General features: G+C 41.3%; 1 protein-coding gene across 3 annotated transcripts in view; it reads left to right on the top strand.

Annotated features, from left to right (window-relative positions):
• Positions 1-25,168, top strand: part of TFDP1 (transcription factor Dp-1) — a 171,848-nt gene that overhangs the window by 75,510 nt on the left and 71,170 nt on the right. For all 3 annotated transcript variants that reach the window (XM_077482832.1, XM_077482833.1, XM_077482834.1), the window contains one exon: positions 15,857-15,954. In XM_077482832.1, the coding sequence (XP_077338958.1) occupies positions 15,857-15,954 (98 nt within the window). Of the gene's footprint in view, positions 1-15,856; positions 15,955-25,168 lie in introns of those variants that run through there.

Below are 25,168 nucleotides of genomic sequence, written 5' to 3'. Positions count from 1 at the left end.
TCAATAGAGGACTGGATGACCACTAACTCCCTCCATCTGAACGAATCAAAGACAGAGCTTCTTATCTTACACCCAAATCATAAGCCCGCAACCAAAACCTCCTGGTCTCCACCAACCGTCTTTGGGCAGACTATCTCCCCAAAGACCAAAGCGAAGAGTCTCGGGGTTATTTTAGACGCACAAATGTCAATGGATGCGCAAATAGGATCTGTAGTCAGTGGATCTCACCATCTGCTACGCATGCTTCGCAGACTCATCCCTTTTATCCCAAAGAATGACAAAGCAGTGGTAGTTGGAACAATCATTAATTCACGACTGGACTACGCAAACTCGCTTTACATAGGATTACCACAATATCAACTTGCGCGATTACAACTGATCCAAAGCACGGCGGCAAGGTTGATTAACAGGAAAAAAAACCCTGGGAATCCATCTCTCCTTCACTGAGGAGCTTACATTGGCTAACCGTAAAAAAATCGGATCACGTTCAAGATCCTTTGCCTCACCCACAAATGCGTGCATAGAGAAGCTCCGCAATACCTAATGGAGAAAATAAATCATTACACACCAAACCGCAGTCTTCGATCAGCCAACAAAAACCTCCTCCTCGTGCCCAAAGCCCGGTATAAATCCAAGGGGGATCGGAGATTCGCTGTCCAAGGGCCTCGGCTATGGAATGCTCTACCAATCAACATCCGCCTGGAAGAAAATCACCTGGCTTTTAGGAAAAAACTCAAGACCTTCCTCTTTTAGCAGATGATCAAAGCTCACCACAGTGCCTAGAGGCGATTTCAGTTCGCATTGTGCGCTATACAATCTGTCTCATTTTTGAGATCACAGAAACCTGACCCGATTTTTAACGGGTGTGTAGACTTTTTATATACAGTATGTATATTAAAATAAGTATTATACACATTGCCATTTTTCTAGGTAAATACATTTCTAAAGGTGCTATTGACCAGAACTTTTCACCACATGTCGGTAACAACCCATGCAATCCATACATACAAAGAAACCAAAAATCAATAAATTCAGAGATTGCGTTTTCTGTTAAAGGAAAAAAAAGTATAGAACACGCTAACTGAAATGCATTTAATGCTACAGCTTTAAGACTCCTGTATGAAGAAACTAGTCACGTACATTGCTCTGGTGTGCTTTTTGGCCCATTCTTCCACACAGTTTTCAAATCTTGAAGTTTCTTTGGTCCTCTTCTATGAACGCTGATCTTTTAATTCTGTCCATAGATTTTCTTTTGGTCAAGTCTTTTCTTTCTTTGGAACAGATTGAGTTTCCTTGGCTTTGTGTTCTGGATCATTGTCTTGCTGAAATAGCCACTCTCATTTAATCTTCTTCCTGGTAGATGGCAGAAAATGTTTATCAAGACTTTCTTGGTATGTTTTTTCCATTCATCCTTTAATGACATGAAGTTTTCCAGTACCGTGTGCTGAAAAACAATCCCACACCATGACCCCATCTTTAAACTTCACTGTTGGTATGGTGTTTTTGGGGTGATGTGCAGTGCCATTGGACCTACAGTGTGTATTATGGCATCCCAATAATTCAATTTTAGTCTCGTCTGACCAGACTAAATTCTCCCAGTATTTCATAGACTTGTCTAATTGTTGTGCAGCAAACTTTAAACAAGCTTCAACATGCTTTTTCTTCATCAATGCAGTCTTGGGTGGCGAGTGTGCATACAGGCCATGGAAGTTGAGGTCATTACTTTTATTTTCTTTGAAACAATTGTACCTGCTAATTCCAAGTCTTTCTGAAGTGGTCCTTGGCTCTTGGGCAACTCTTCTGATAATTTTCACTCTGGATTGATTATGGCCCCAACGGTGCTCACTGGAACATTCAGAAGTTTAGAAATCCTTCTGTAACCAATACCATCAGTATGTTTTGCAATAATAAGGTTGCAAAGTTCTTGAGAGAGCCCTTTGCTTTTACCGATGGTGAGATGTTTCCTGTGTGACCCCTTGGCAATGTGATACATTTTTATAGGTTATCGGTTGAGACTGAAGCAGCTGATATTAATTTGCACTGACCAGAGGTAGCATTACTTTCTAATTACTGATTTCAGCTGGTGTCTTGGCATTACATGCCCTTTTCACTTCCCTTTCATCATGTGTTCAATGCATGGGTTGTTACTGACATGGGGTGAAAATTTCATGCCAATAGCACACTTTTAGAAATGTATTTGCCTAGAAAAAATGGTGACGTGTTCAATAGTCATTTTACCCCCCTATCTCCTGCCTGTCATTTGGACAACTAGAACTTTTGTATTATAAAAGCAACTGCCATTCATACCACAACAGTGAACTTGTCTTATTTGTTTTGTCTGATTTAAATATGCTATTTAACCACTTCGCATCCACGCCAATTCTGACATTTCTCTCCTACATGTAAAATTTAAAATGTAAAACATTGTTTTTTTTTAGCAAAGACCCTAGGGAATACAATGGTGGTTGTTGCAACTTTTTATCTCGCACGGTATTTGCGCAGCAATTTTTCGAACGCGTTTTTTTTTTTCAGAAAAAGTTTCATGCTTAAAAAAAAACTGTAAAGTTAGCCCAATTTTTTTACATAATGTGATAGATGAAGATGCACTGAGTAAATAGATACCCAACATGTCAAGCTTCAAAATTGCACGCGCTCGTGGAATGGCGCCAAACTTTGGTATTTAAAAATCCCCATAGGTGACGCTTTAATATTTTTTTACTGGATACATGTTTTGTTTTCTGTAGATATAGTACCTTTAGGACAGGACATGTGTAACTGGAAGGATCACAAGTTAAACATCAGGAAAGGGTTAAGGAGCTCTTTTTTTTTTTTTTGTTACATTTAATGTGCATTATTGAAGGCAAAAAGGCCTTTCTCATCCAGTGAGCTACACAAGAAGCCTTAAACCCTTGAGTTATACTGTTCCTTACACCAGTGGTGACCTGGTTTCATGACATCCAATCTTCCCAGGAACCGGATTTGGGAGAGGTTGGTTGTGGTGGACGGGTCAAGGGATGGAATATTTAGTCTGTCCTCAGCCCCCCTTTACACTACAGTCCCCCTTTTTTCAGTATCCACAGTCCTCCCTTTAAATCAGTTCCCCCTTTAGACCCACCCATAGTTACCCTGTAAAGTGGGCACTATATTATAAGGGGACTGCACTGTAATGATTACAGTGCCCCTGCAGTCTGCCTGGCCGACTATGTCATCCTATCAGCAGGGCAGGGGTCGGGTGGAGCTCACCATTCTGATCTGCTGTTCTGTGCGGGTCAGTCTTCAACAGGCCGTGAACCGAGGGTTGGGGACCCCTGCTCTACAGCTTCATTGAACACCACCAAACAAAAACCTGTATGCCGGCCCAGGGTATTACCCCTCCTACCTCCCCAGCATGCTTGTTTTGCTAGTGACCTAGGAGGATAGACGTCTTTTATTCACTGCTGTTGTAAATCCTAACCTGTTTTAATACCAATTTGCTTCACTTAACCACTTGCCGCCCACCCACTGTGAAATGACGGCTGGGCGTTTCGCGCCTCATTCTGGATGGACGTAATATGACAGCCTCCCAGAATTGCTGCTCTCTCGTGCGGCCCCGGGGGCATGCAGTGATCCTGGCTGTGCTGTGTTAGGACACGGCATGACCCCGATCTGTGGCCACGTCTCTTTAACCATGTGATTGGCTGTGTCCGGAGATGCCGGTAATCGTTGCTCCTCACCTCTCACTGACAACGTGTGAGGAGAGGCGAGCCGATCGGCGGCATCTTCTCACAAGGGACAGCTAGGTGTGTAATCGGGGCACTGATCATAATTAAGTGCCAGCAATCTGTGGCCATTAGTGATGCCAGTCAGTGCTGGCTATCAGTAATGCCCATCAGTGCCACCCATCAGTGGCATATTCTTGTCTCATCTCTGCCCATAAGTACCACCTCATCAGTGCTGCCTCATCGACGCCCATCAGTGAAGGAGAAAAATTACTTATTTACAAAATTGACTGACGGAAACTAAGACTTATTTATTTTTTTTTCCAAAATTTTTCTCTAAAAAACCCAGGAGTGATTAAATACCACCAAAAGAAAGCTCTATTTGTGTGAAGAAAATAACCATTTCACATGGTTACAGTGTAGCATGACCGCGCAATTGTCATTCAAAGTGTGACGGCGCTGAAAAATGGCCTGGGCAGGAAGGGGCTGCAAGTGCCCAGTATTTAGGTGGTTAAAGTGGTTGTTAGCCAAAAAAAAAAGCTCCTGTTCCTTTTAAAGCATGATCCGTAGCATAGTGCTGTTTCATTATGATTGTCTCCCCCCCTCAGTTTACATGCCTTCGTCATCCAGCAGTTTTCTGAGTCTTTCTCTCCCCTCTCCGTTCTTGCCTGTCAGCTCCAGTCTGTCTGCAGAGCGATCTCAATCATTTGTAATTTCTGTTTTAGCAAGATATTCACTACAGTATGTCCGTTTAAAAAAAAAAAAAAAAAAAAAAATTATAATGCTAAATACCTTTTTGCACAACTCCCCTGTGGGTCACATGATCTGCCTCGGTTGGCTGACATCACTGAGTTATGTTTCAGCCCCTCCAACTGCTGTTCTTAGTTCGAGGAAGCAAAGGCAAGATCATGTGACTGCATAGAAGAACTGTGAGAAAAGGTATATTGGAATATAATTTAAAAGAAACAAACCCACACACACCCACCCACCCACCCACACACTGCACTTTATATCTTGCAAAAACAAATATCAGTAATTGTATTGTGACTTTACAACCCCTTTAAGACTCTCCTCTATGCTGCTGCTAGGTATTTCTCCTCTGACTTGCAGTGATCCAGTGCAGTTTTCAGCCTAGCCCTTGATCACACTTCATGCCTGCTGGACTGAATATTCCAGAACTAGCCCGGAAGTGACCCTTGGGCACTGGGGCTACACATGGGACAATTATTCAGACTGTTAAGACTCTGTTTAGGCTAAGTTAGCTATGGGGTACATTCCAGCTCCAGAGCTGCTGCAATTGCCTCTGCAATAAACATGATCTCTGAAGACTCAGTAAGTTGTTTGGGACAAGCATTGGGAGTCCCTCACTTTTATTGGCTGCTGGGTGCAGTTTTCTGCATCTCACTGCTCAATGCACCTGCTTCATAAGAACCACATAGAACTTTCATCTTTGATCGGTTCCTGCTGTCTGCTTATGTCGACTATCTGACCCTTGCTGGCTTCCAACTTTCATGCTTTTGTGAGTGCTCAAGGACTTTTCATTGCTCCGCCACACTGTGGATGCAGGATGTTTGATTTTAGACTTGGGGGCGTACAGTCCCACTGTACTCAGCTCACTGGAACAGCTCACTTTCCACTGATGGTTTAGGGGTTGTTTGTGTACATATTACAGAGGTTGAAAAAAAAAAAACACGAGTCCATCCAGTTCTTCAAATAGAGGGGGGGAGTATTCAAACCTATGTACACAATCCTATACCCACAGTTAATCCAGAGGGAGGGGAAAAAAAAGCATGATCCAATTTGCTCCAGCAGGGGAGGAAAAAAATCCTTCCTGACATTCCCTCCATTCAACTTTACCTATTATTATTATTATTATTATTATTATTATTATTATTATTATTATTATCCAGTTATAGTGTTTCTTAGGGGAAAAAATCCAGACTTCTTTTTTAAAAACGATCTACTGAGCTGGACAGAACCAGCACTGAAGAATCTATTCCACATTTTCACAACTTACTGTTAAGAATACTTTCTGCATGTGGAGGTTTTAATCTCTTTTCCTGAAGACGTAGAGAGTGCCCCCTTGTCCTCTCTGATGACCTAAAAGTGAATAACAATGCCGAGTTCACTATATGGGCCACTTAAGTATTCATTATTCATGTTGATCATACCCCCCCCCCCCCCATCTCCTCCTTAAGAGATTAAATTCAGATCAGCTAATCATTCTTCATAGCTGAGCTCCTCCATGCCTCTTATCAGTTTGGGTGCCCTTTTGTGTCCTATTCCCCCATATCCTAATCAACATTTAAACCCATTTAACCGCTTGCCGGCCGTCATGTGATGGCCAGGCTGCACAGCTTTTGTTCTGAGAGGTCGTAATATGACGTCTGTCCATTTAAACAGGGAATGCGTGCGATCGCGTGCGTGCATCCCTGTTCCTTAGGTGGCGGTGGGTCACGAAGACACTGCTCGCCACAGAGGAGGGAGAACAGCCATTGGGCATGACTGTTTACCACGTGATCGGCTGTGATGATGTTACAGCCGATCACAGGTGGTACCGCCCCACTTAGCACGGTGCATGCTCGTGATCATTGGTGGTGGTGTGTTCCCTGGAACTCTCCTTGTCACCGAAGCTGATAAACAGCCATTGGCCAGCGGCTGTTTTCCATGTGATCTGCTGTGACCCTTTCACCTTTCACAGCCGACCACTAAATGTCAGCAAACCACGGTAATCAGATGTTACCGGGTTCTCCTCCTCGCACACCGATAGTGTGTGAGAAGGAGATTGCGGTAACATCTCGTTACCGCCTACAGTGCACACCAATCACTGATCCCCCCCCAATAAAAAGGACCTGTCGCAGTTCATCTGAGTACTTGAAAGGTCATAAGTACATATCGATCCGAGTACCTGTCACCAGGCCATCCGAGTACCTGTCTGCAGCCCATGCCTCGAAGAATATATGTTGGGGTGTTTGCTTTCCAAAATGGGGCCATTTTGTGGGTAATTTCACTGGGCTGGTGCTCAAGGATCCTTATAAGTGTGATAGGTAGGAATGAGATGTAGGGCTGCAACTAACGATTATTTTCATAATCGATTAGTTGGCCAATTATTGTTTAATCAGTTAATAACCTTTAAAAAAAAAGTGGGTCAGATTGGCCTTCATTTTCAACTACAGTGACGGGAAAATTTGGAAATGGAAAACTTCTTGGTCAAAGGAATTTTCAGGCAGCGTTTGTGGTTTTCGTTCAGAAATTACATTAATTTTAAAAACCATGTTAAAAACAGGTGAAAATTTCAATCAAAATTCTTTCATTCAGCGAATGTACAAAGCTTTTTCATCTGAATATTCTCATCTGAAAATTGACCTGTGTGGCCAGCATAAGACTCAGTACACACCTATGCAGTTTGCTTTTTATCTGTTTCTGCAGTGCTTTTTGCTGTGCGTTTTGATTTTTGCGCACGTGATTTTACTGCAATTTGCATTTTTTGGGCAGATTAAAATTTTAATCTGCCCATTTCTTTTGGGTAGATTAAAAAACACAAATTGCTACAAAAATGCACTACATGCTTTTCTGCAGGTTCTCCATTGAAGTATATTGAACCAATAAAGCACCATTTTGCGTTACAAGTCCCTGACTGACCCTTTCAGATATGAACGTGTCCCATAGGAAACCATGTAAATGAACTGTAGTGCATTTCTGCAGAAAGCACCAATAAATACATAGATGTGAACCAAGTCTAAGACTAAGTTTAGTAACATAATGGGGTTAAAACTAAAATTAGCCCTTTATAGTACAAAAAAAAGCAGATTATCACTACTGTAAGGGGTTCATTTTTTTTACTGTAGAACAGTGAAAGTAATATTTACAGTAGCCTAGGTGGGCATGCAGCCATAGACTAACATGGACAGGCGTTTTTTAAGCTGCAAAAAACGCTCAAAAAAGCGGCTGTAAAAACGTCCGTGTGCATGAGGCCTTAGCCTTATGCTGGTCACATGGATCAATCATGGGAATTTTCAGACTAAAAATCTTTGTACATTCACTGATGGAAAGAATTTTGTTTGAAATTTTCACTTGTTTTTAACATTCTGTTTTTAAAATGAATGTCATTTCTGAATGAAAACCACATACAGTGTCTGAAAATTCCTTTCACCAAGCATTTTTCTATTTCCAAATTTTCCCATCAATGTGGTTGAAAATGAATATGTCAATTTGACCCACTTTTTTTTTTTTTTTTTTCTTTTAAAGGTTATTAACCGATTAATCTAAACAATAATCGGCCAACTAATTGATTATGAAAATAATCGTTAGCTGCAGCCCTAATCGGATGTGACTGGATCCTCTGTCCTTTTTGACTGAGGTTTTTTTTTTTACCATGGTCATTCCAGATTTTTACCCAAATTACCCAGTTTGCTGAATATTCAGAGGCCACAAGCACACAACCTTGTTCTTCAGCAGATTGTGTCTAACTTACCCACGGCAGCTTCTAAACAATCAGCTGCAGAGACTCTGTTTCTGAGCCACTCAAATACTTGGTTGGCGAGCTAACCCCTGAAGAGTGGAAGTTTACTGCTAATTACTCAAGTTATGTAAAAGTTTAAGGCTTTTGCTTTGTGCTGTTTCAGATCTTGGGCTGTTAAGTCCCTTAAGCTGCAAACACTATTCTTCCAACTGTTTCTCTGTGGAGACTGGAAACGCCCCGTTAAGTTGTTTGCTCTTCTAAGTGCTTATTGGCTTTGTATGTGTTTGACAAGAATTCCGTTTCCCTTTTTCCCACTGACAAAGAAATGATCAGTCTATAATTGTAATGGTAGGTTATTTTAACACTGAGAGACTGCATAACAAAAACATTCAGAAAAAAGTGTTTAAGAAAAGTTATACATTTATTTTTAATGGGTGAAATAAGAATTTGATCACCTATCAGTAGGCGTTCTGCCTCCTAGGTGTTGTCTTATACAGGTAACGAGCTGAGATTAGGAGCACTCTCAACCACTAGCTGACTAGCCGCCGTCATTATACTGTGGCAGGTCGGGGCTCTCCCACAAAACGCTTAGTTGTGCAGCTCTAATTGGGTATCATTGAGATCTGCAGGTCGGGAGCCCAGCCCCCCACAGTTGAATCACACCCAGGAAACAGTTGACCCCTTGATTGCCCCCTAGTGTTAACCCCTTCCCTGCCAGTGTCATTTTTAAATCTGTGCATTTTTTATTTACAGTGATCAATGTAATGTCGCTGGGTCCGAAAAAATGTCACTTAGGGTCAGATTGTCTGCCGCAGTCCCACTAAAAATCGCGGGGGGGAGAGGGGGGGGGAGGTGTGTGTATGTGTGTGTGTGTGTGTATATATATATATATATATATATATATATTATTTTCTCTCTATATCATCTCTATATATCTATATCTTCTCTGTGTGGTGTTTTTTATTTAAAAAAAAAATGGCAAGAGTACATATTGGCCTAAACTGATGAATAAATTTGATTTACATTTTTTTCTTTTGATATCACCAAAGGAAAGCTCTGTTCGTAGGGAAAAAGATACATTTTTGTTATGGCACAGCGTTGCACGACCACGCATTTATCAAGTTAACGCAGTGCCATATCGCAAAAAAATGGCATGGTCATTATCCTTCTGGGGCTGCAGTGGTTTGGTCACTTTTGTGCCTAGAAAAAAACGTGTGAATAAGTATGGGGTACATAGTGTAACTACTAATTCACCTAGAAAATTCAGTCACAATGAACAGCGTTTTCATAGACTGCACTTGTTGCTTACTCAGTGCTGAACGACACACTGCTACCAGGGTTCCAAGGACATACAGGGGTCCCGTCACCAGGTAATGTCATTGCCCATATGAACATGTCCCTATTTGGTCGATGACCCCACCTCCTATGACGTCATTGACCGCCCCCCCCCCCCCCCCAAACTCTCTTCTCTTCAACACTCAAAGGATGTGTTCAGGCCTTGGGGGTGTGTAATTGTTTTTGTGTTGGGGGTTGTCATTAATCATGATTGATTTGGACCTACGTTATTGGCTGATGTGATTAAGATCTCTCACACTGGTCTCAGCCATTGACGGTAAAGAGCTTCTAGTTTTAGCGGCACTTTACCGTCATTTTGACCCCCCATTTTAACCCCCACTAGCGGCCGAATAAAAGGTTAAATGAGCCTGTGTAGCGCCAAAGCGGTTTTCTTACACTTTGACAGCATTGCCCATTCACTTCAGTGGGCAGGAGCGGTGAATTTACTTCTCCAAAGATGCAGCGTCCCCGTGTGAAAGCACTCTGGCTTTCACACTGGAACTGCAGGGTGGTGTTTTTCAGGTGCTATTTAGGCCAAAAGCGCCTGAAATAAACCCCAGTGTGAAAAGGGTTTAACATTACTGACGACATTGTGCATTTGGAGAGACAGATGTAAATGGATGATCATTCAATTGCACATAGAAATGCATATTGATGTCCATTTTTCGTCCGTCAGCAGATGGATAAAAAAATGTACAGACTCAACGCATGTGCTAATGGGGCCCAAGGCATTCTAGGAGCATAAATTATGTGTTTATAACCTGATTTACCTATCACATTGTTGGAGGCCCTGGTGCACCAGGACAGTGGAAGCGCCCACAAGATGACCGAGCCCAAGTGAGTCTCTTGAAAATGTCTTGGCAAAAACAAAACTAATTGTAAAATATGGAAATAAAATGAAAATGTCTACAAAGTTGACAGTTAAGATATTTCATGGTATTAATTACCATGTGTGTAAGACATTTTCTAATATGCCTAAAACTAATATGCACTTGATATAATGTTGTGTATTACAAAAATCAACCTTGTGGGGTAAATTGCTGTTGCAACATTTTTGGTATTTTGAGAAGTTGTCCTCCTCCTGTGGCCCTGTAGATGATGTAGAAGTAAATGTTCAGTTGGAATATATAGATGGGTGTTTTTTTGTTTTGTTTTTTGCCAATGAATTGATCTGGTTGCCAGGTAGTCATCAGTTGGTCATTTTTAAAGCTATACATCCCATGATTTTGTATTTGTGTATGATGAGGCTTTTGGACCAGGCTGTGCTTTCCTTGGATTTCCACTGAGGTAGGTTGGGGGGGGGGGGGGGGGAAGAAAGAATCCTACTGATCCTTCAGATGCTTCAAATCCTTAAATTTAAAGGCCAAGGGGTTATCATGGTGCAAACTTACTGACTCTCCCTCCCCTTTTCAGCTTCATCATGATCAGTCTTTGTAGGAATCCCCTGCAATTTGCTTGGATGTTACCTTGAGCTACGGTTTGCTGTAAATAAATGTCAGTAAAGGGACAAAAAAGTTGTCCCCATAGAGATGGTATCACTGATTGAACAAGGGTGACATATAATTTGGGCATCCCAGGAGGCTCCAGCTGGCTATCGTACATTTTTCAAACACGGAAGTCATACATTTACCCTGTGACCCTCTCACAAAGTTTATATAACTTCCCCCTGTATCTGACACGGATATACTGTTTGATGGCCTGCCTGTAAAATGGATTAAGGGATTCATCAATGCAGATAATTGCTGGGAGTATTCATTTTGGAAAATTTTGGGGCAAATCTATAAGTGGCCAAATCTTGTTGTATTCGGGGTGACTTTCAGGAGGGCACAGGGAATGGTTATAATTCAGATATCTCATTCTAATATAGCTAGGGCTGAAACAACTAATCGATTATGCAAATAGTAATCGATTAATCGGCCAGTAACAAAATGGGTTTAAGGTTAATGAGTCTGATATTTACTGGATTGACCCTTTAAAAGTATATCTCTTCTCTAATAGTTTATACAGTATATATCTTCTGTCATTCTCAGAGTGGATTAGATATTTTGCTCCATAACCATATAGTTGGTTATTTATATTTACACCTGCATAGAGATATTTAAGAATAAATTGCCCTTTTTTTTTTAACTTTACATATTAACTAAAATATACACCACACTTTTTTAAGGTTATTAACCGATTAATCAAAACAATCTTCCAACTAATCGATTATGAAAATAACCTTTTAGTTGCAGCCCTAAATATAGCATAACATACCCTGGCATATGGTAAATGTCCCCCCCCCCCCATTTTTAGGGTCATGCCACTAAATTCTTCAATTGAGTGAACATGATCACAGTTGTACAGGCATAAATGGATTTGGGATTATTGGTGATGTACTGCTTAAACTGATTACATTTGTCCATTGTTAAATTGAATAAATCATTATGAAAAACAAACTAAAGGGGTGTAAGATTTTAATTTTCTGCCTGAATGTCTGGTAGCACTGTAAATGGGGGTAGATAGGTGCTGCTGAATTAGAAGGTAGCCATAAAGCAGGGTTTGGCAACCTACGGTAGCACCTGGGCCACCGCCACAAAATGTCCGGGCCCTCAGTGCACATGATGAACTTGCGTGGCACCTGGCCCACGGACATTTTAATCCCTTCACACTGAACGTATGCAAATATGCAGCCTCGGCTTGAGGGGGTTGTACCAGGGTGTTGCCTGCAGCTTCACTCATCACCCCGGTGAGAGCTGGCAGTTGGCTTTCTAGAAATGAAAACCTATGCGTCAAAGAGGTTGCTCAGCCATTACCCCAAGCAGCAGGAGGCTGCTTAGGATAAAAGAAAGCCTTCCCTCCCACTTCCTTCCGTGGCTCGCCTGGGTTCTTCCGCACTTCCGGGCTGACTATAGACGAAGCTGGAATCTGCTTAGATCGGGTCTCAGGTCTGGTAACCCTGAGGCGATGTCATGACATCACTTCTGCTTTACAGAAGACTTAAGTGCCAAATTTAAAAACATTTGGAGTTTTGAATGCTGAGTGCAAAGAAGGGTTTTGAGGTCTTATAAAAGAGTACCTGTCACTGTCTATTGTCACAAGGGATGTTAACATTCCTTCTGACAGCAATAAGGGATTACATGTTTTTTTTTTTTTTTTTTCCAGAGAGACGGTGTAAATTGAAAAAAATTGAACGCGCCCCATTTCTCTGTACTTACACAGCTGGGGGGGGGGGGGGGAAATGTGTAATATGCAGGGTGTGGGGGAGGCATGTAGTATAAAGGGGTCCAGAGGTGCGGGGGCCGTGTAATTTCCATTTAATTTAATTGTCCATTTTTTGCAGGTGAATGTGGCCCTCAATGCATTCACATACATTGAATCCAGCCTTTAAGTGGAAAAAGGTTGCTGACCCCGGCCATAAAGCATTTGAGAGTGCCCCTGGAACACCAACATGGGCTCTAATACATTGACTGATGTGACACCCCACTACTTGTACTTGGTACCATGGCTGGTGCTTGCCTCTAAATTAAAATATACTGTAGGTTTTTTCCACTATTTTTATTTTTTTCATACGGTCACCATTGGGTAATGAATGGGTTACATTCATAACAGCTGTGATTACTATAGGGATGCTGTCATTGGCCCACAGTTATCGCGTGGTACAGGGTGCTTTGATTGGCCCAGGTACCATCTGATGGCTGTGGGCCAATCACAGCATCACTATAGGAATCTCAGCTCTTATAAATTTAATACGTTTTGACATTTTTATCATGTCACCGCATAAAGTTCAAAGTGGCTGGGTACAGGGAGCCACAATCTACTGTGTCCAGTGCACTGTGTGCTCCTCAGTTGATGTATGTGATCCAGCCTGCTCATGCGGCCCTGCTGTAAATATACTGTGGCGAGGTGGCAACCAGTTAATAAAGGTAATTTCAGGCCACCAGTTCAGTCACATTTTTTACTGAGGAAAAAAACTGATTAATATAGATTCAGGTTACATCAGTTTGCACATCACCTTCAGTTCAGTTATTCATTTCAGTTAAGATTCCTTTTTGCATCAGATTTTTTAAGGTAAGAAGAAACTATAGATGACAAAAGTAATAACCTAATGTGTCTTTCTTAAAATGGTTGTAAACTTTGGACTGCTGTCCGCTGCTTCATTATTCTGCTATTAGCTTGAGCCACCTCTGACAAGTTCTCCTGACACCAAGAGAAAAAAAGGTCATCTTTTTGTGTCACCTCAGGCCAGTTTATTCACTGGTTATATGTAAGGGTTTACGACCACTTTAAAGTGCCACTAAATCCACCGATTTAAGAGTTTCAAAAAACTTTATTCCTGGCATGCTGAGATTGAAAACTGTCATATTCGCTTGTTCTCTCAATTGCCAAACCTTCAAATGGCTGGTCTCATAACTGATCACCAAGGCAGTTGAAGATCAAACAGAAGCTAAGATGACATCTTCCTTGGCTGAAAAAGATATAAGGGTTTAGTTATGCTTTAAAAATGGATGTAAGCTGTCAACACCCATTCAGATTCATGTAAATATTAATGGACGGACACAGAAGTAAATGGATGATCATTCATTTACATCCGCAAGCCCATAGAAGTGAATTACTGTCTATTTTCCATCCAAATGGGGATGAACAAAATGGGCATGTGAAAGAGCCCTAAAAGGCCTGTTGGGATGAAATGGCAGGGGGCTCTTGGATAAATAGCAGTGTTGTGAACACGGGGTGTTTCAAACTGCCATTTTGCCAGAGTAGGTGCCCAGTTTAATTCTTTACTGTGACTGTACACAGCTGCACATGCATAGTTCACTGTATAAAAAATGCGGACAGGAAGGAGCAATTATGACAGATATATTTAGAGAATCTCTTCTTTCATTAAGAAAAACTGACCCTGCCACATTCCTTATTAGCTTTGTAGCGGCCACAACCTTTGCTGTGCGGCCTTGACTTGTTGGGCTTACTGGTTACCTTCTCTTGGCCTGCTCTTCCACGTCTAGTGGTTCCCAGGGTTGATACCCAACAACTTGAACGCTGACACAGATGAAGTCCTCTTTAAAGGGTATTATTTTGCAATAACTTCCGAACAACAGTTTCTTAGGGAACAGAGGGCACGGGTGAAGAACTCGGGCACCTTGAACTGCAGGTCTAGCAAAGACTCTAATTACAACCAGAGAGTAACCACTCGCAGCTGGGTACTTCAAGGCTGAACAGATCTCTAACCAGAGATCATGGCAGTCAGCAATTGACACAAAACTCGAAACAGTCCTGTGACCGTGGACGAGTTGTAACTAAAGGTGAACAGGAACCTTTTCCTCAGTACCTGGAACGTTTCCCGTCTCCTCAATGATATTGGAAAAGCGTGAATAAATTAATGTCCTTCCCAGCTCAGTAACCAGGCACTTCCTAGGATACTACTTGCCGGCCCTTCTCCAAAAAGTCCTCCCACGGTCACTTCCACGAGCTGTGGTGCCTCTCCAAGCTGAGAGCACACCCGGACACCTTGAATCCTCCCTCTGTTACTGCGCCTCGGACCAGCCGGGTCCGAGACTCGAACAGACGGATCCCTAACCCAGACCAGATGGGTCTATCGGGGGCCATTAACGGGAACATGTTGTCAGATGTCGAGCACCCAATGACCGGGACCCCTCACGGGGCTACCCAGGTCCTGGAACCAGAACAGACCCCACGGGTCTCGCAAACTCCTCTCTCTCCAACATGTGACCCACCCCTCTTAAGTACCCCTTCCCAGATTCCTCAGCGGGCCCTGGCACTCCCACTGATTGGTTCTGAGAAGGCTAATACGTAAACATCCAACCAGACTTGGTTCTGGCCTGTGATGTGCACCTCACCGTTCACATGACCAGGCAGAACTTCCAGACACAGCCTGGCCAGACTGGTGTTAAGGCCTACCTACTCAGTTAACCCTCAGAACCCCTACTGTTCTGAGGCAAAAACTAAATTTACATGCGTATGACATTCTGACCAAAATGTCATCCGCTACAGCTCTCTGCAGGTACATCAGCTGATTTGATAATTCTAAAACCACTCCCATATAGTAACTGTGCACGTGGACACAGACAAACCGCTATTTCTTCAGAATAACAAAAGGTAGAAATCTGCAACAGTTTGTTAAAATCCCTGCAATGTACATCCAGAGGGAAATGTTGTTGTTTTTTCTCAACAAAAGTGGAGTTACTCTTTTCTAAATCCCATCAAAAAAAATGTATGGAACAAAATTGTGTACCCTCAAGCTGTGCTTTGTTTTTTATACCGCTTTAAATATGGAACATGGATGATTTGTATATTTTTTCTTTGCTTGTATGGGATTTTCTGCCAGTTGTTCTATAGCTTATTGATTATTTACTTTTTGTAGGTGTAGTGTCACTGCTGGCTGTTCATTCATCATCTGTTGGAAAGCAGCTCCTGCCAAAAACATTTGGACAGTCCAATGTGAACATTTCTCAACAAGTGGTAAGTAAACTATTTAAGTGTACTTGTCTTTTTGCGCTTTCCAAACAAACCTAAACTTCCCACCCCCAACTGCCAATGCTTACATCAAAGCCTCTGGTTTTTGCTTATAACAGCTGGCAAATCTTCAGTGTGCTGGCCACATCTGTGCATTGGCATCCTATAGACTTCTATGTGGCTGTCTCCAGCCTTGGGACACTAAGAATGCACATCCCATTGGGCTGCTCTGGTTTTAACTAGGGCTGCAACTAAGATTATTTTCATAATCTATTAGTTCACCGATTTATTTATTTTTTTTTGTTTTTTTAAAAGGCAATTTATTCTTAAATAGCTTTATGCAGTGGTAAATATAAATAGCCAACTATATGGTTGGGGAGCAAAATCTCTAATCCACTCTGAGAATAACAGACAGAAGAGAAATGATGTATATACTATTAGAGGAGATATATCATTTATATACTATGAGGGTGGATCTGATAAATATCAGAATCTGTTTTTTTTTTTTTTTTTTTTGTTGTTTTTTTTATGAAAAAAAATGTATCTATGTCTTCCTTCAAAAAAAGTTGAATTTTAAGAACGTTTGTTCGATTTTCTAATCATTAGTGGGGGTCAAAATCTAAGTTCGTTTTCAACCACAGTGACGGGAAAATTTGGAAATAGAAAACTTTTTGGTCAAAGGAATTTTCAGACAGGAATTGTTCAGAAATGACATTCTTTTTAAAACAGAATGTTAAAAATAAAGTGAAAATTTCAAACATTCTTTCATTCAGCAAATGTACAAAGACTTTTCATCTGAATATTCTCATCTGAAAATTGATCCATATGGCCAGCATAAGGCTCAGTACACACCTATGCAGTTTGCTTTTGATGTGTTTCTGCAGTGCTTTTTGCTGTGTCTTTTTGATTTTCGCAAGCTGTGATTTTGCGTTTTAATTTTTTTTGGCCAATTTGTTGTTGGGCAGATTAAAAAACACAAATTGAACCAAAAAAGCACCGTTTTCCTTAATCACTTCCCACCCGGCCAATGCACATATACGGCCGGGTGGGAGCGGTCTACTTCTGATAGGACGTTCAGGAACGTCCATCAGAAGGAGCGGGATCGCGCGCGTGCCCGCGCAGCGGCGCGATCCCGATGCGCCCGTGTCACCCAGACACGGCGCATCTCAGATCGGCAGAAGGGCGCTGTGATTGGCCCTCCTGATCACATGACGGCCGTGTCCAATCACGGCCGTCATGTGATGTAAACAAACAGCCGGTTGCTAGGCAATCGGCTCCTCCTCTCCTCACACAGAAGTCATCGCTGAGGAGAGGAGAGCAGATTGCTGCAGCCGGCTGATGATCAGTGAGTATGAGATGTTTTTTACAGCTTTTTACTCACTGATCACCAGTCTAGTGTAAACACAAATCACCACACAGTATAAACACAATGTCCCCACACATGTCCGCAAAACATACATGTCCCCAAATAATAAGTACACATGTCCGCAAAACATACATGTCCCCAAATAATAAGTACACATGTCCCTAATAATAAAAACATGTCCCCCACATATGTCCCATTAGAATCACATGTCCCAATGATTATCTGCACACATATGTACATGATCATTTGCGTACATATGTCCGTGATCACACAAACCAATTATTACACTTAACAGAATTTTTTTTACCAAAAACATGTAGCAGAATACATTTTGGCTTAAATTTATGACAAAATTAGATTTTATTGGATTTCTTTTAAAATGGAAAAAAGAAAATATATTTTTTTTTCCAAATTTCCGCTTTTTTTTGTGCTTATATCGCAAAAAATGGAGTCGTGAATAAATACCACCAAAATAAAGCTCTATTTGTGCGAACAAAATGATAAAAATTTCATTTGGGTACAGTGTAGCATGACCGCACAATTGTCACTGAAAGCAGCGCTAGAGTGATGAAAGCTGAAAATTGGTCTGGGAAGGAAGGGGGCGAAAGTGCCCTGTATTGAAGTGGTTAAAAAAAAAGTAGTCTCTGACCCTTTCCTAATACGCAGCGGCTGAAAAAAGCATAGATGTGAATGTGCCCCATAGGAAACCATGTAAATGAACTGTAGTGCGTTTCTGCAAAACGCACATAGATGTGAACTAGGTCTAAGACGTTTAGTAACAAAATGGGGTTACAAAAACTAAAAATTAGCCCTTTATAGTACTAAAAAAGCAAATAATCACTACTTTAAGGGGCTAATTTTTTTACTTTAGAACTGTGATGCTGAGTACACACGATCTTAATTCTCGGAAGAAAAAGCTCTGATGGCTATACTGTCACACCAAATTCCGATCGTTTATAACGCGTTGACGTACAACACGTACGACGGGGATAGAAAAAGGAAGTTCAGTAGCCAATAGCTTCCGTCTCGTAGTTGAATCTGAGCATGCGTGATTTTTGCCATGTCGGAATTGCATACACATGAACGGAATTTCCGATAGAAAGTTTTTCCGTCTGGAAAATTGAGAACATGCTATCAATTTTGGCTGGCGGAAATTCTAACAGTTAAATTCCGATGGAGCATACACACTGTCACATTTTCCGATGAAAAGCTCTCATCTGTCTTTTTCTGTCAAATTCCAATCGTGTGTACGCGGCATGAAAGTAATATTTACAGTAGTGATTATTTGCTCTTTTTGTACTATAAAGGGCTCAATTTGTTTTTTTAACCCCATTATGTTACTGGCCGATCGATTATTTTCATAATCGATTCGTCGTCGATTAATCGATTAGTTTCAGCCCTAGTTTTAACGCATTGTCCTGCAGTTTGATTTCCTCTTTCTAAGCTCATTCGGGTTACCCAATTGTTCAGCATGGACCAGCTGAGATTCAATCTATCTGTGGTTAGGCTGGTTGTACTGAAGTCGATCCATTAATTTTAAGTACAACCAGCCTGTCTGATTTACTTTTTTTTTTTTTTTGCCAGCGGCTGTAGCTGCAGTGACCACCGTATTCTGCCACCAGGGAAGGCTCCCTGCAGAACAATGCTGCTGGAGGGTTTCCCACATCAACACTGTGTTGATAAGGGAATTGAGCAGTTTTGCATAATTTTTTGCCATTGTATAATGTATGGGCTGCTTTGCAGTGCTTATGTCATACTAACAGCTAAATGTATTCTTTTTTTTAGCATGTAGTTATAAAGGTAAATGTTTGTGGCTTCTGATATTTATTGAAGTCTGTATGTTACCCTGGCTTGTACAGTTAACATTGAACAAGGTCAGTTGGACTTAAAGCAGATGATAATGAAAAAAATCCTCTCTCAGCCTCTATTAGGGTCATGGTAAGCAGTGCATTTATCCAGTTAAGGAGGAGAACAAAAGGATAGGTAGCTGAAAATATCTCTTTATCTCTAGTGTACACTTTTTTTTTATTTTTATTTTAGTGTGCATTTTTTTCAAACTTGTCTTTAGTCGTAAACTCTCAAATCCCTTTTCTGCATTAATTCCTGAATGAAAAAGCCCTTCCCTCAATACTCAAGAATCCCAAATGCACAGGCACCTAGTATTTCTGATTCTGCACAGTGGAAATTAATTTTTTTCTTTAGCTGGCTATATACTACAAGTTTTTCAAACAGACCATTTGTATTAACATTCTTCATACAATTCTCATCAGTATGTTTGACTTAATAAATGTCTTTTGGCAGTGCTTCAAAAACGAAATTCGTGGGCGTTTACCACGTGACCGCTCCGTCAAATGACGGAGTGATCACTTGTAAACAAACCGGCGTCATGACGCCGGTTTCTCCCTCCCCCTCTCTGTACCGATGGGTACAGCGGAGGGGAAAGAGATCGGTGTCAGCAGCGATGTGGGCTGCATTTGCAGTGCCCACATCGCTGCTCACCGAATTTAACCCCTCAATACCCTGCCAATACTCTGCAATACTCTGCAGTACCCTGCCATTACTCTGCAGTACCTTGCCATACCCAGCCATAGACGCCCCCCCACCCCTCAACACCCTCCGGTGCTTCTACCAACTCGCCAGTACGATCAAAGCCAGAATCTTTTTTTTTTTTTTTTTTTTATTTCAGGCTTCCCAGCCTAGAGGTGAGATGTGGGGTCATATTGACCCCCAGATTTCACTATAAAGAGGACCTCTCACCCCATATTCCTATTACAAGGGATGTTTACATTCCTTGTAATAGGAATAAAAGTGATCAAAAACTTATTTTTGGGGAAAAAAAATGTCAAACTAAAAGTAACATGAACAATAAAATTTTTTTTTTTTAAAGCGCCCCTGTCCCCATGTGCTCGCATGCAGAAGCGAACGCATACGTAAGCCCCGCCCACATATGAAAACGGTGTTCAAACCACACATGTGAGGTATCGCCGCGAACGTTAGAGCGAGAGCAATAATTCTAGCCCTAGACCTCCTCTGCAACTCAAAACATGTAACCAGTAAAAAAAATGTAAATCGTCGCCTGTGGGGATTTTTTAAGTAGCGACGTTTGGCGCCATTCCACGGGCATGTGCAATTTTGAAGAGTGACATGTTTGATATCTATTTACTCAGCATAACTTCATCTTTCACTTTATGCAAAAATTGGGCTAACTTTACTGGTTTTTTAAGCACAAAACGCCCCAAAAAAACGCGTTTGAAAAATTGCTGCGCAAATACCGTGTGAGATAAAAATTTGCAATGACCACCATTGTATTCTCCAGGGTCTTTGATAAAAAAATATATATAATATTTTGGGGTTCTCTGTAATTTTCTAGCAAATAAATGATGATTTTTACATGTAGGAGAGAAATGTCAGAATTGTCCTGGGTGCTCCAGAACGCCTCATGCCGCTCCCTGCATGTTGGACCTCTGTATGTGGCCACACTGTGTAAAAGTCTCACACATGTGGTATCGCCGTACACGGGAGTAATAGCAGAATGTGTTTTGGGGTGTAATTTGTGGTATGCATATGCTGTGTGTGAGAAATAAACTGATAATATGACAATTTTGTGAAAAAAAAAAATCTTGATTTTGCAAAGAATTGTGGGAAAAAATGACAACTTCAAAAAACTCATCATGCCTCTTACTAAATACATTGGAATGTCTTCTTTACAAAAAGGGGTCATTTGGGGGGTATTTGTACTTTTCTGGCATGTTAGGGTCTCAAGAAATGAGATGGGCCGTCAGTACTTCAGGTGTGATCAATTTTCAGATATTGGCACCATAGCTTGTGGACTCTATAACTTTCACAAAGACCAAATAATATCCACCAATTTGTGCTTATTTTTACCAAAGATATGTAGTAGTATACATTTTGGCCAAAATTTATGAAGAAAAAATTACTAATCTGCTAAATTTTATAACAGAAACGAAGAAAAATTCATTTTTTCGCAGAATTTTCGGTCTTTTTTCTTTTATAGCACAAAAAAATAAAAAACTGAGAGGTGATTAAATACCACCAAAAGAAAGCTCTATTTGTGTGGAAAAAAGGACAAAAATTTCATATAGGTCCAGTGTTGCATGACTGAGTAATTGTCATTCAAAATGTGAGAGCACCAAAAGCTGAAAATTGGTCTGGTTATTAAGGGTGTTTAAGTGCCCAGTGGTTAAGTGGTTAACATTTGATTTTTGAAGTCTGAACTCCTCCAAACAAAAACCACCTTCACTGTTAGAAGTTCATTTGTTCAAGAAAACTTTTTCATTCTGGCTCTTTGAATTTTCACTTCACTACAGTTGAAAACAAACTTCGATATAAAAGACATTAAAATTTTAGTTACTACAGGTGTATAGCTAGCTTTAGACCAGTTTTCTTTGGGTTATTGGAGGATAAGGGGGCACTATGGAGTCGCACAACCACACCCAAAGTGATTGGAAATGATCACCTCGTAAAGCAACCAGTTCAATTTAAAATTGAAATGAAAGGTAAAATATTTGTGTACAGATATAAAAAAAATATACCATATTTCTCCCCCCCCCCCCCCCCCTTTTTTTTCCTTTTTAGACATGGTCACATACCCTCTGTTCCCAGCTGCATAAGAGCTTTTGTTTTTTGCTAGCAATGGCGGGGATCAGCGACTTTTATCAGGACTGCACCATTGCAGCGGACACCAATTGACACTTTTTTGGGGACCAGTCACACCAATATAGTGATCAGTGCTAAAAAATAAAATGCATACTTGCTGTATAATTGACACTGGCATGGAAGGGTTTAACATCAGGGGCAAGCAAAGTGTTTAGTGTGCTCCTAGGGAATGCTTTTTAACAGTTTGGGGGGTGGCTGCACTGGAGGAAGAGACATCTGTGTTCCTGATTAGCAGGAACATGAGCTTTCTCTCTTCCTGTTTGATAGAACAACGATCAGACCACCGTTTGCACCTCCTGTAAGCGATCGCCGGTGGTCAGTTGCTGCCAGACCCACTGACCACAGGATTGTGGTTTTGCGCTTAAAGTGTACAAAAAACAAACCTGTCATACTTGCCTCCACTGTGCAGTTCATTTTGCACAGCGTGGCCCAATCCACCTGTTCTGGGTTCCCTCGGCTGCTCTCACAGGCTCCTCCCCACAATAGATAACCCCCCCCCTGGGAAGCCCTCTCCTGAAGGGGGGTTACCTTGTGGGCATGCTCCCCTGTCATGCCCTCGGCATCCGGAGCTGCCGAGTGTATGACTCAGCTCCACCCCCCAGGCACCCAGGTCATTGGATTTGATTGACAACAGAGGGAGCCAGTGGCTGCGCTGCAATCAATCTATCCAATAAACAGCCGAGAAGCTGTTGGGAAACAATGCTGGATCATACCCACTGAAATGTGGGGCTCAGGTAAGTAAAATGGGGGGGGGGGGGCTGGGGGGCCGAAAACAGAAACTACCCAAATGACCCTCATCAAAAGTTTACATTCCCTGGTGTTTTTGGCCTGATAACATACACACAAGTTGGCACAAGAGGCACTAGAAGAAAGATGGGCTGCATGGTCAAGTCGCCAGAAGAAGGGCATTACTACGCAAATGCCACAAAGTATCCTGCTTCCAATACTCCAAACAGCACAGATACAAGCCTTAAACCTTCTGGCACAGTCATTTGGAGTGATGAGACCAAAATTTAGCTTCTTGGCCTCAACCATAAATGCTTCATTTGGACAGGAGTCAACAAGGCTTATGATGAAACGTTTGGTGGTGTATCGCTGATGTTTTGTGGATGTGTAAGCTACAAAGACACAGGAAATTGGGTCAAAATTGTTGGCAAGATGAATGTAGTATGTTATCAAAAAATACTGGAAGAACATTTGCATTCATTAGCTAGTAAGCTGCGCATGGGACGTACTTGGACATTCCGACATGACAATGATCTAAAAAAACAAGGCCAAGTTAACCTGTCATTGGCTACAGCAGAATAAAAGTGAAGGTTCTGGAGTGGCCACCTCAGTCTCCTGACCTCAATATCATTGAGCCACTCTGGGGAGATTTAAAATGTGCAGTTCATGCAAAAGACAGCCCAAGAATTTACAGGAACTGGAGGCTTTTTGCCAAGAGGAATGGGCACCTTTTACCATCTGAGAAGATAAAGAGCCTTTTCCACAAATATCACAAAAGACTTCAAGCGGCCATTGATGTTAAAAGGGGCAATACACGGTATTAAAGAGGAAGTAAATGCTCCCACTCTGATGCTGTCTTCATTTAGTCCATTATATTAAGTAATTGGCAAACTATAGCCACTGTAATCCAGCCCAAACCGCATATTACTTTTTAAAGAAACTTTAAAAAAAAAATAATCTTGTTTCCAGTGGTAAGGCAGTGCCATCTTGGGTATTGTTTTCTGAGTCCACAGTAGAGTGCCTTTCCGTCCTTACATGCCGTCCTTCCTGTACTGTTAACCAAGCCACCTTCTTGAGCCAATGTTTCTATGGCTTCCCTGCTCATAGCCAACTAGTTTTATTTTGCAGTATTTACTTGTGCTGTTTATCCATTGTTTGCCTGTCAGTCTTATATGCTTCAGCTGATAAGACTGCAGTATGCAGTCAGATGCCCCTGTTTACACTCCATGTGATGTCACATGGGGTGTAGGAGGAAGCTCTGATTCTGTGGTCTCCTGGGCTTTGAGTGTTGTGCAGCAGGGAGTCATGACAATAGGCAGACAAGCAACACAGAGCGTGCCATAAATCAGGGGAGATATGAGCATGCTTCAGTGACATCATTCTAAAGAACAATACTAGGCAAGTAAGGAGATCTCTACAAGCAGTGTTCATTAGGATTTTTTTATGCTGATTTAAATGGGATAAAATTGTGGGGGAGTTTTTTAACCACTTCAGCCCCAGAAGATTTTACCCCCTTCCTGACCAGAGCACTTTTTACAATTCGGCACTGTGTCACTTCAACTGACAATTGCATGGTCCTACAATGTTCTACCCAAACAAAATGCGTGTCCTTCCCCCCCCCCCCCCCCCCCAGAGCTTTCTTTTGATAGTATTTGATCACCTCTGTATTTTAATTTTTTGCGCTATAAACAAAAATGGACAATTTTGAAGAATTTTTATTTTTTTGCTATAAATATCCCCCAATTTAAAAAAAAAAAATATACAAATTTCTTCATCCATTTAGGCCAATATATTTTCTACATATTTTTGGTAAAAAAAAAATCACAAAAAGCGTATATTTGGTTTGCACAAAAGTTATAGCGTCTACAAACTATGGGAAAGATTAATGGCTTTTTTCTTCTGTGTTTTTTTTTTTTATACTAGTAATGGTGGAGATCTATGATTTTTAGTGGTATTGCGACGGACAGATTGGAGACTTTTGACACATTTTTGGGACCATTGACATTTATAGAGTAATCAGTGCTATAAATATGCATTGATTACTATATAAATGTCACTGGCAAGGAAGGGGTTAACTGTGTTCCCCCATTGTTCTGTGTGGGGATGGGACTAACTAGGAGAGATGACAGGTCACTGTCCCTACTTTGTAGGAACACACAATCTGTCTTCTCTCTAACAGCACAGGGATTTGTGTGTTTACACACACAAATTCATGTGCTGGCTCTCGTGTAAGCGATGGCGCGTGGCTGACAGTGACCGCGGGCGCCACGTGCAGCATGCCTCTGGCGGCGCTCACACGCTTTCTGGGTGGCTGTCCTGGAGATAGTGTATGTGTGTGTGTATATGTATGTATGTATGTATATATATATATATATATATATATATATATATATATATATATATATATATATATATATATATATATATATATTATACATATATACACACAGT

This window comes from Lithobates pipiens, unplaced genomic scaffold, assembly GCF_037356315.1.
Source record: "Lithobates pipiens isolate NorthernLeopardFrog02 unplaced genomic scaffold, aLitPip1_a1.2 Scaffold_16, whole genome shotgun sequence".
NCBI classification, from domain to species: domain Eukaryota; kingdom Metazoa; phylum Chordata; class Amphibia; order Anura; family Ranidae; genus Lithobates; species Lithobates pipiens.
Note: the sequence above shows the minus strand (reverse complement) of the source record. Positions and strands in the feature narration are given on the sequence as shown.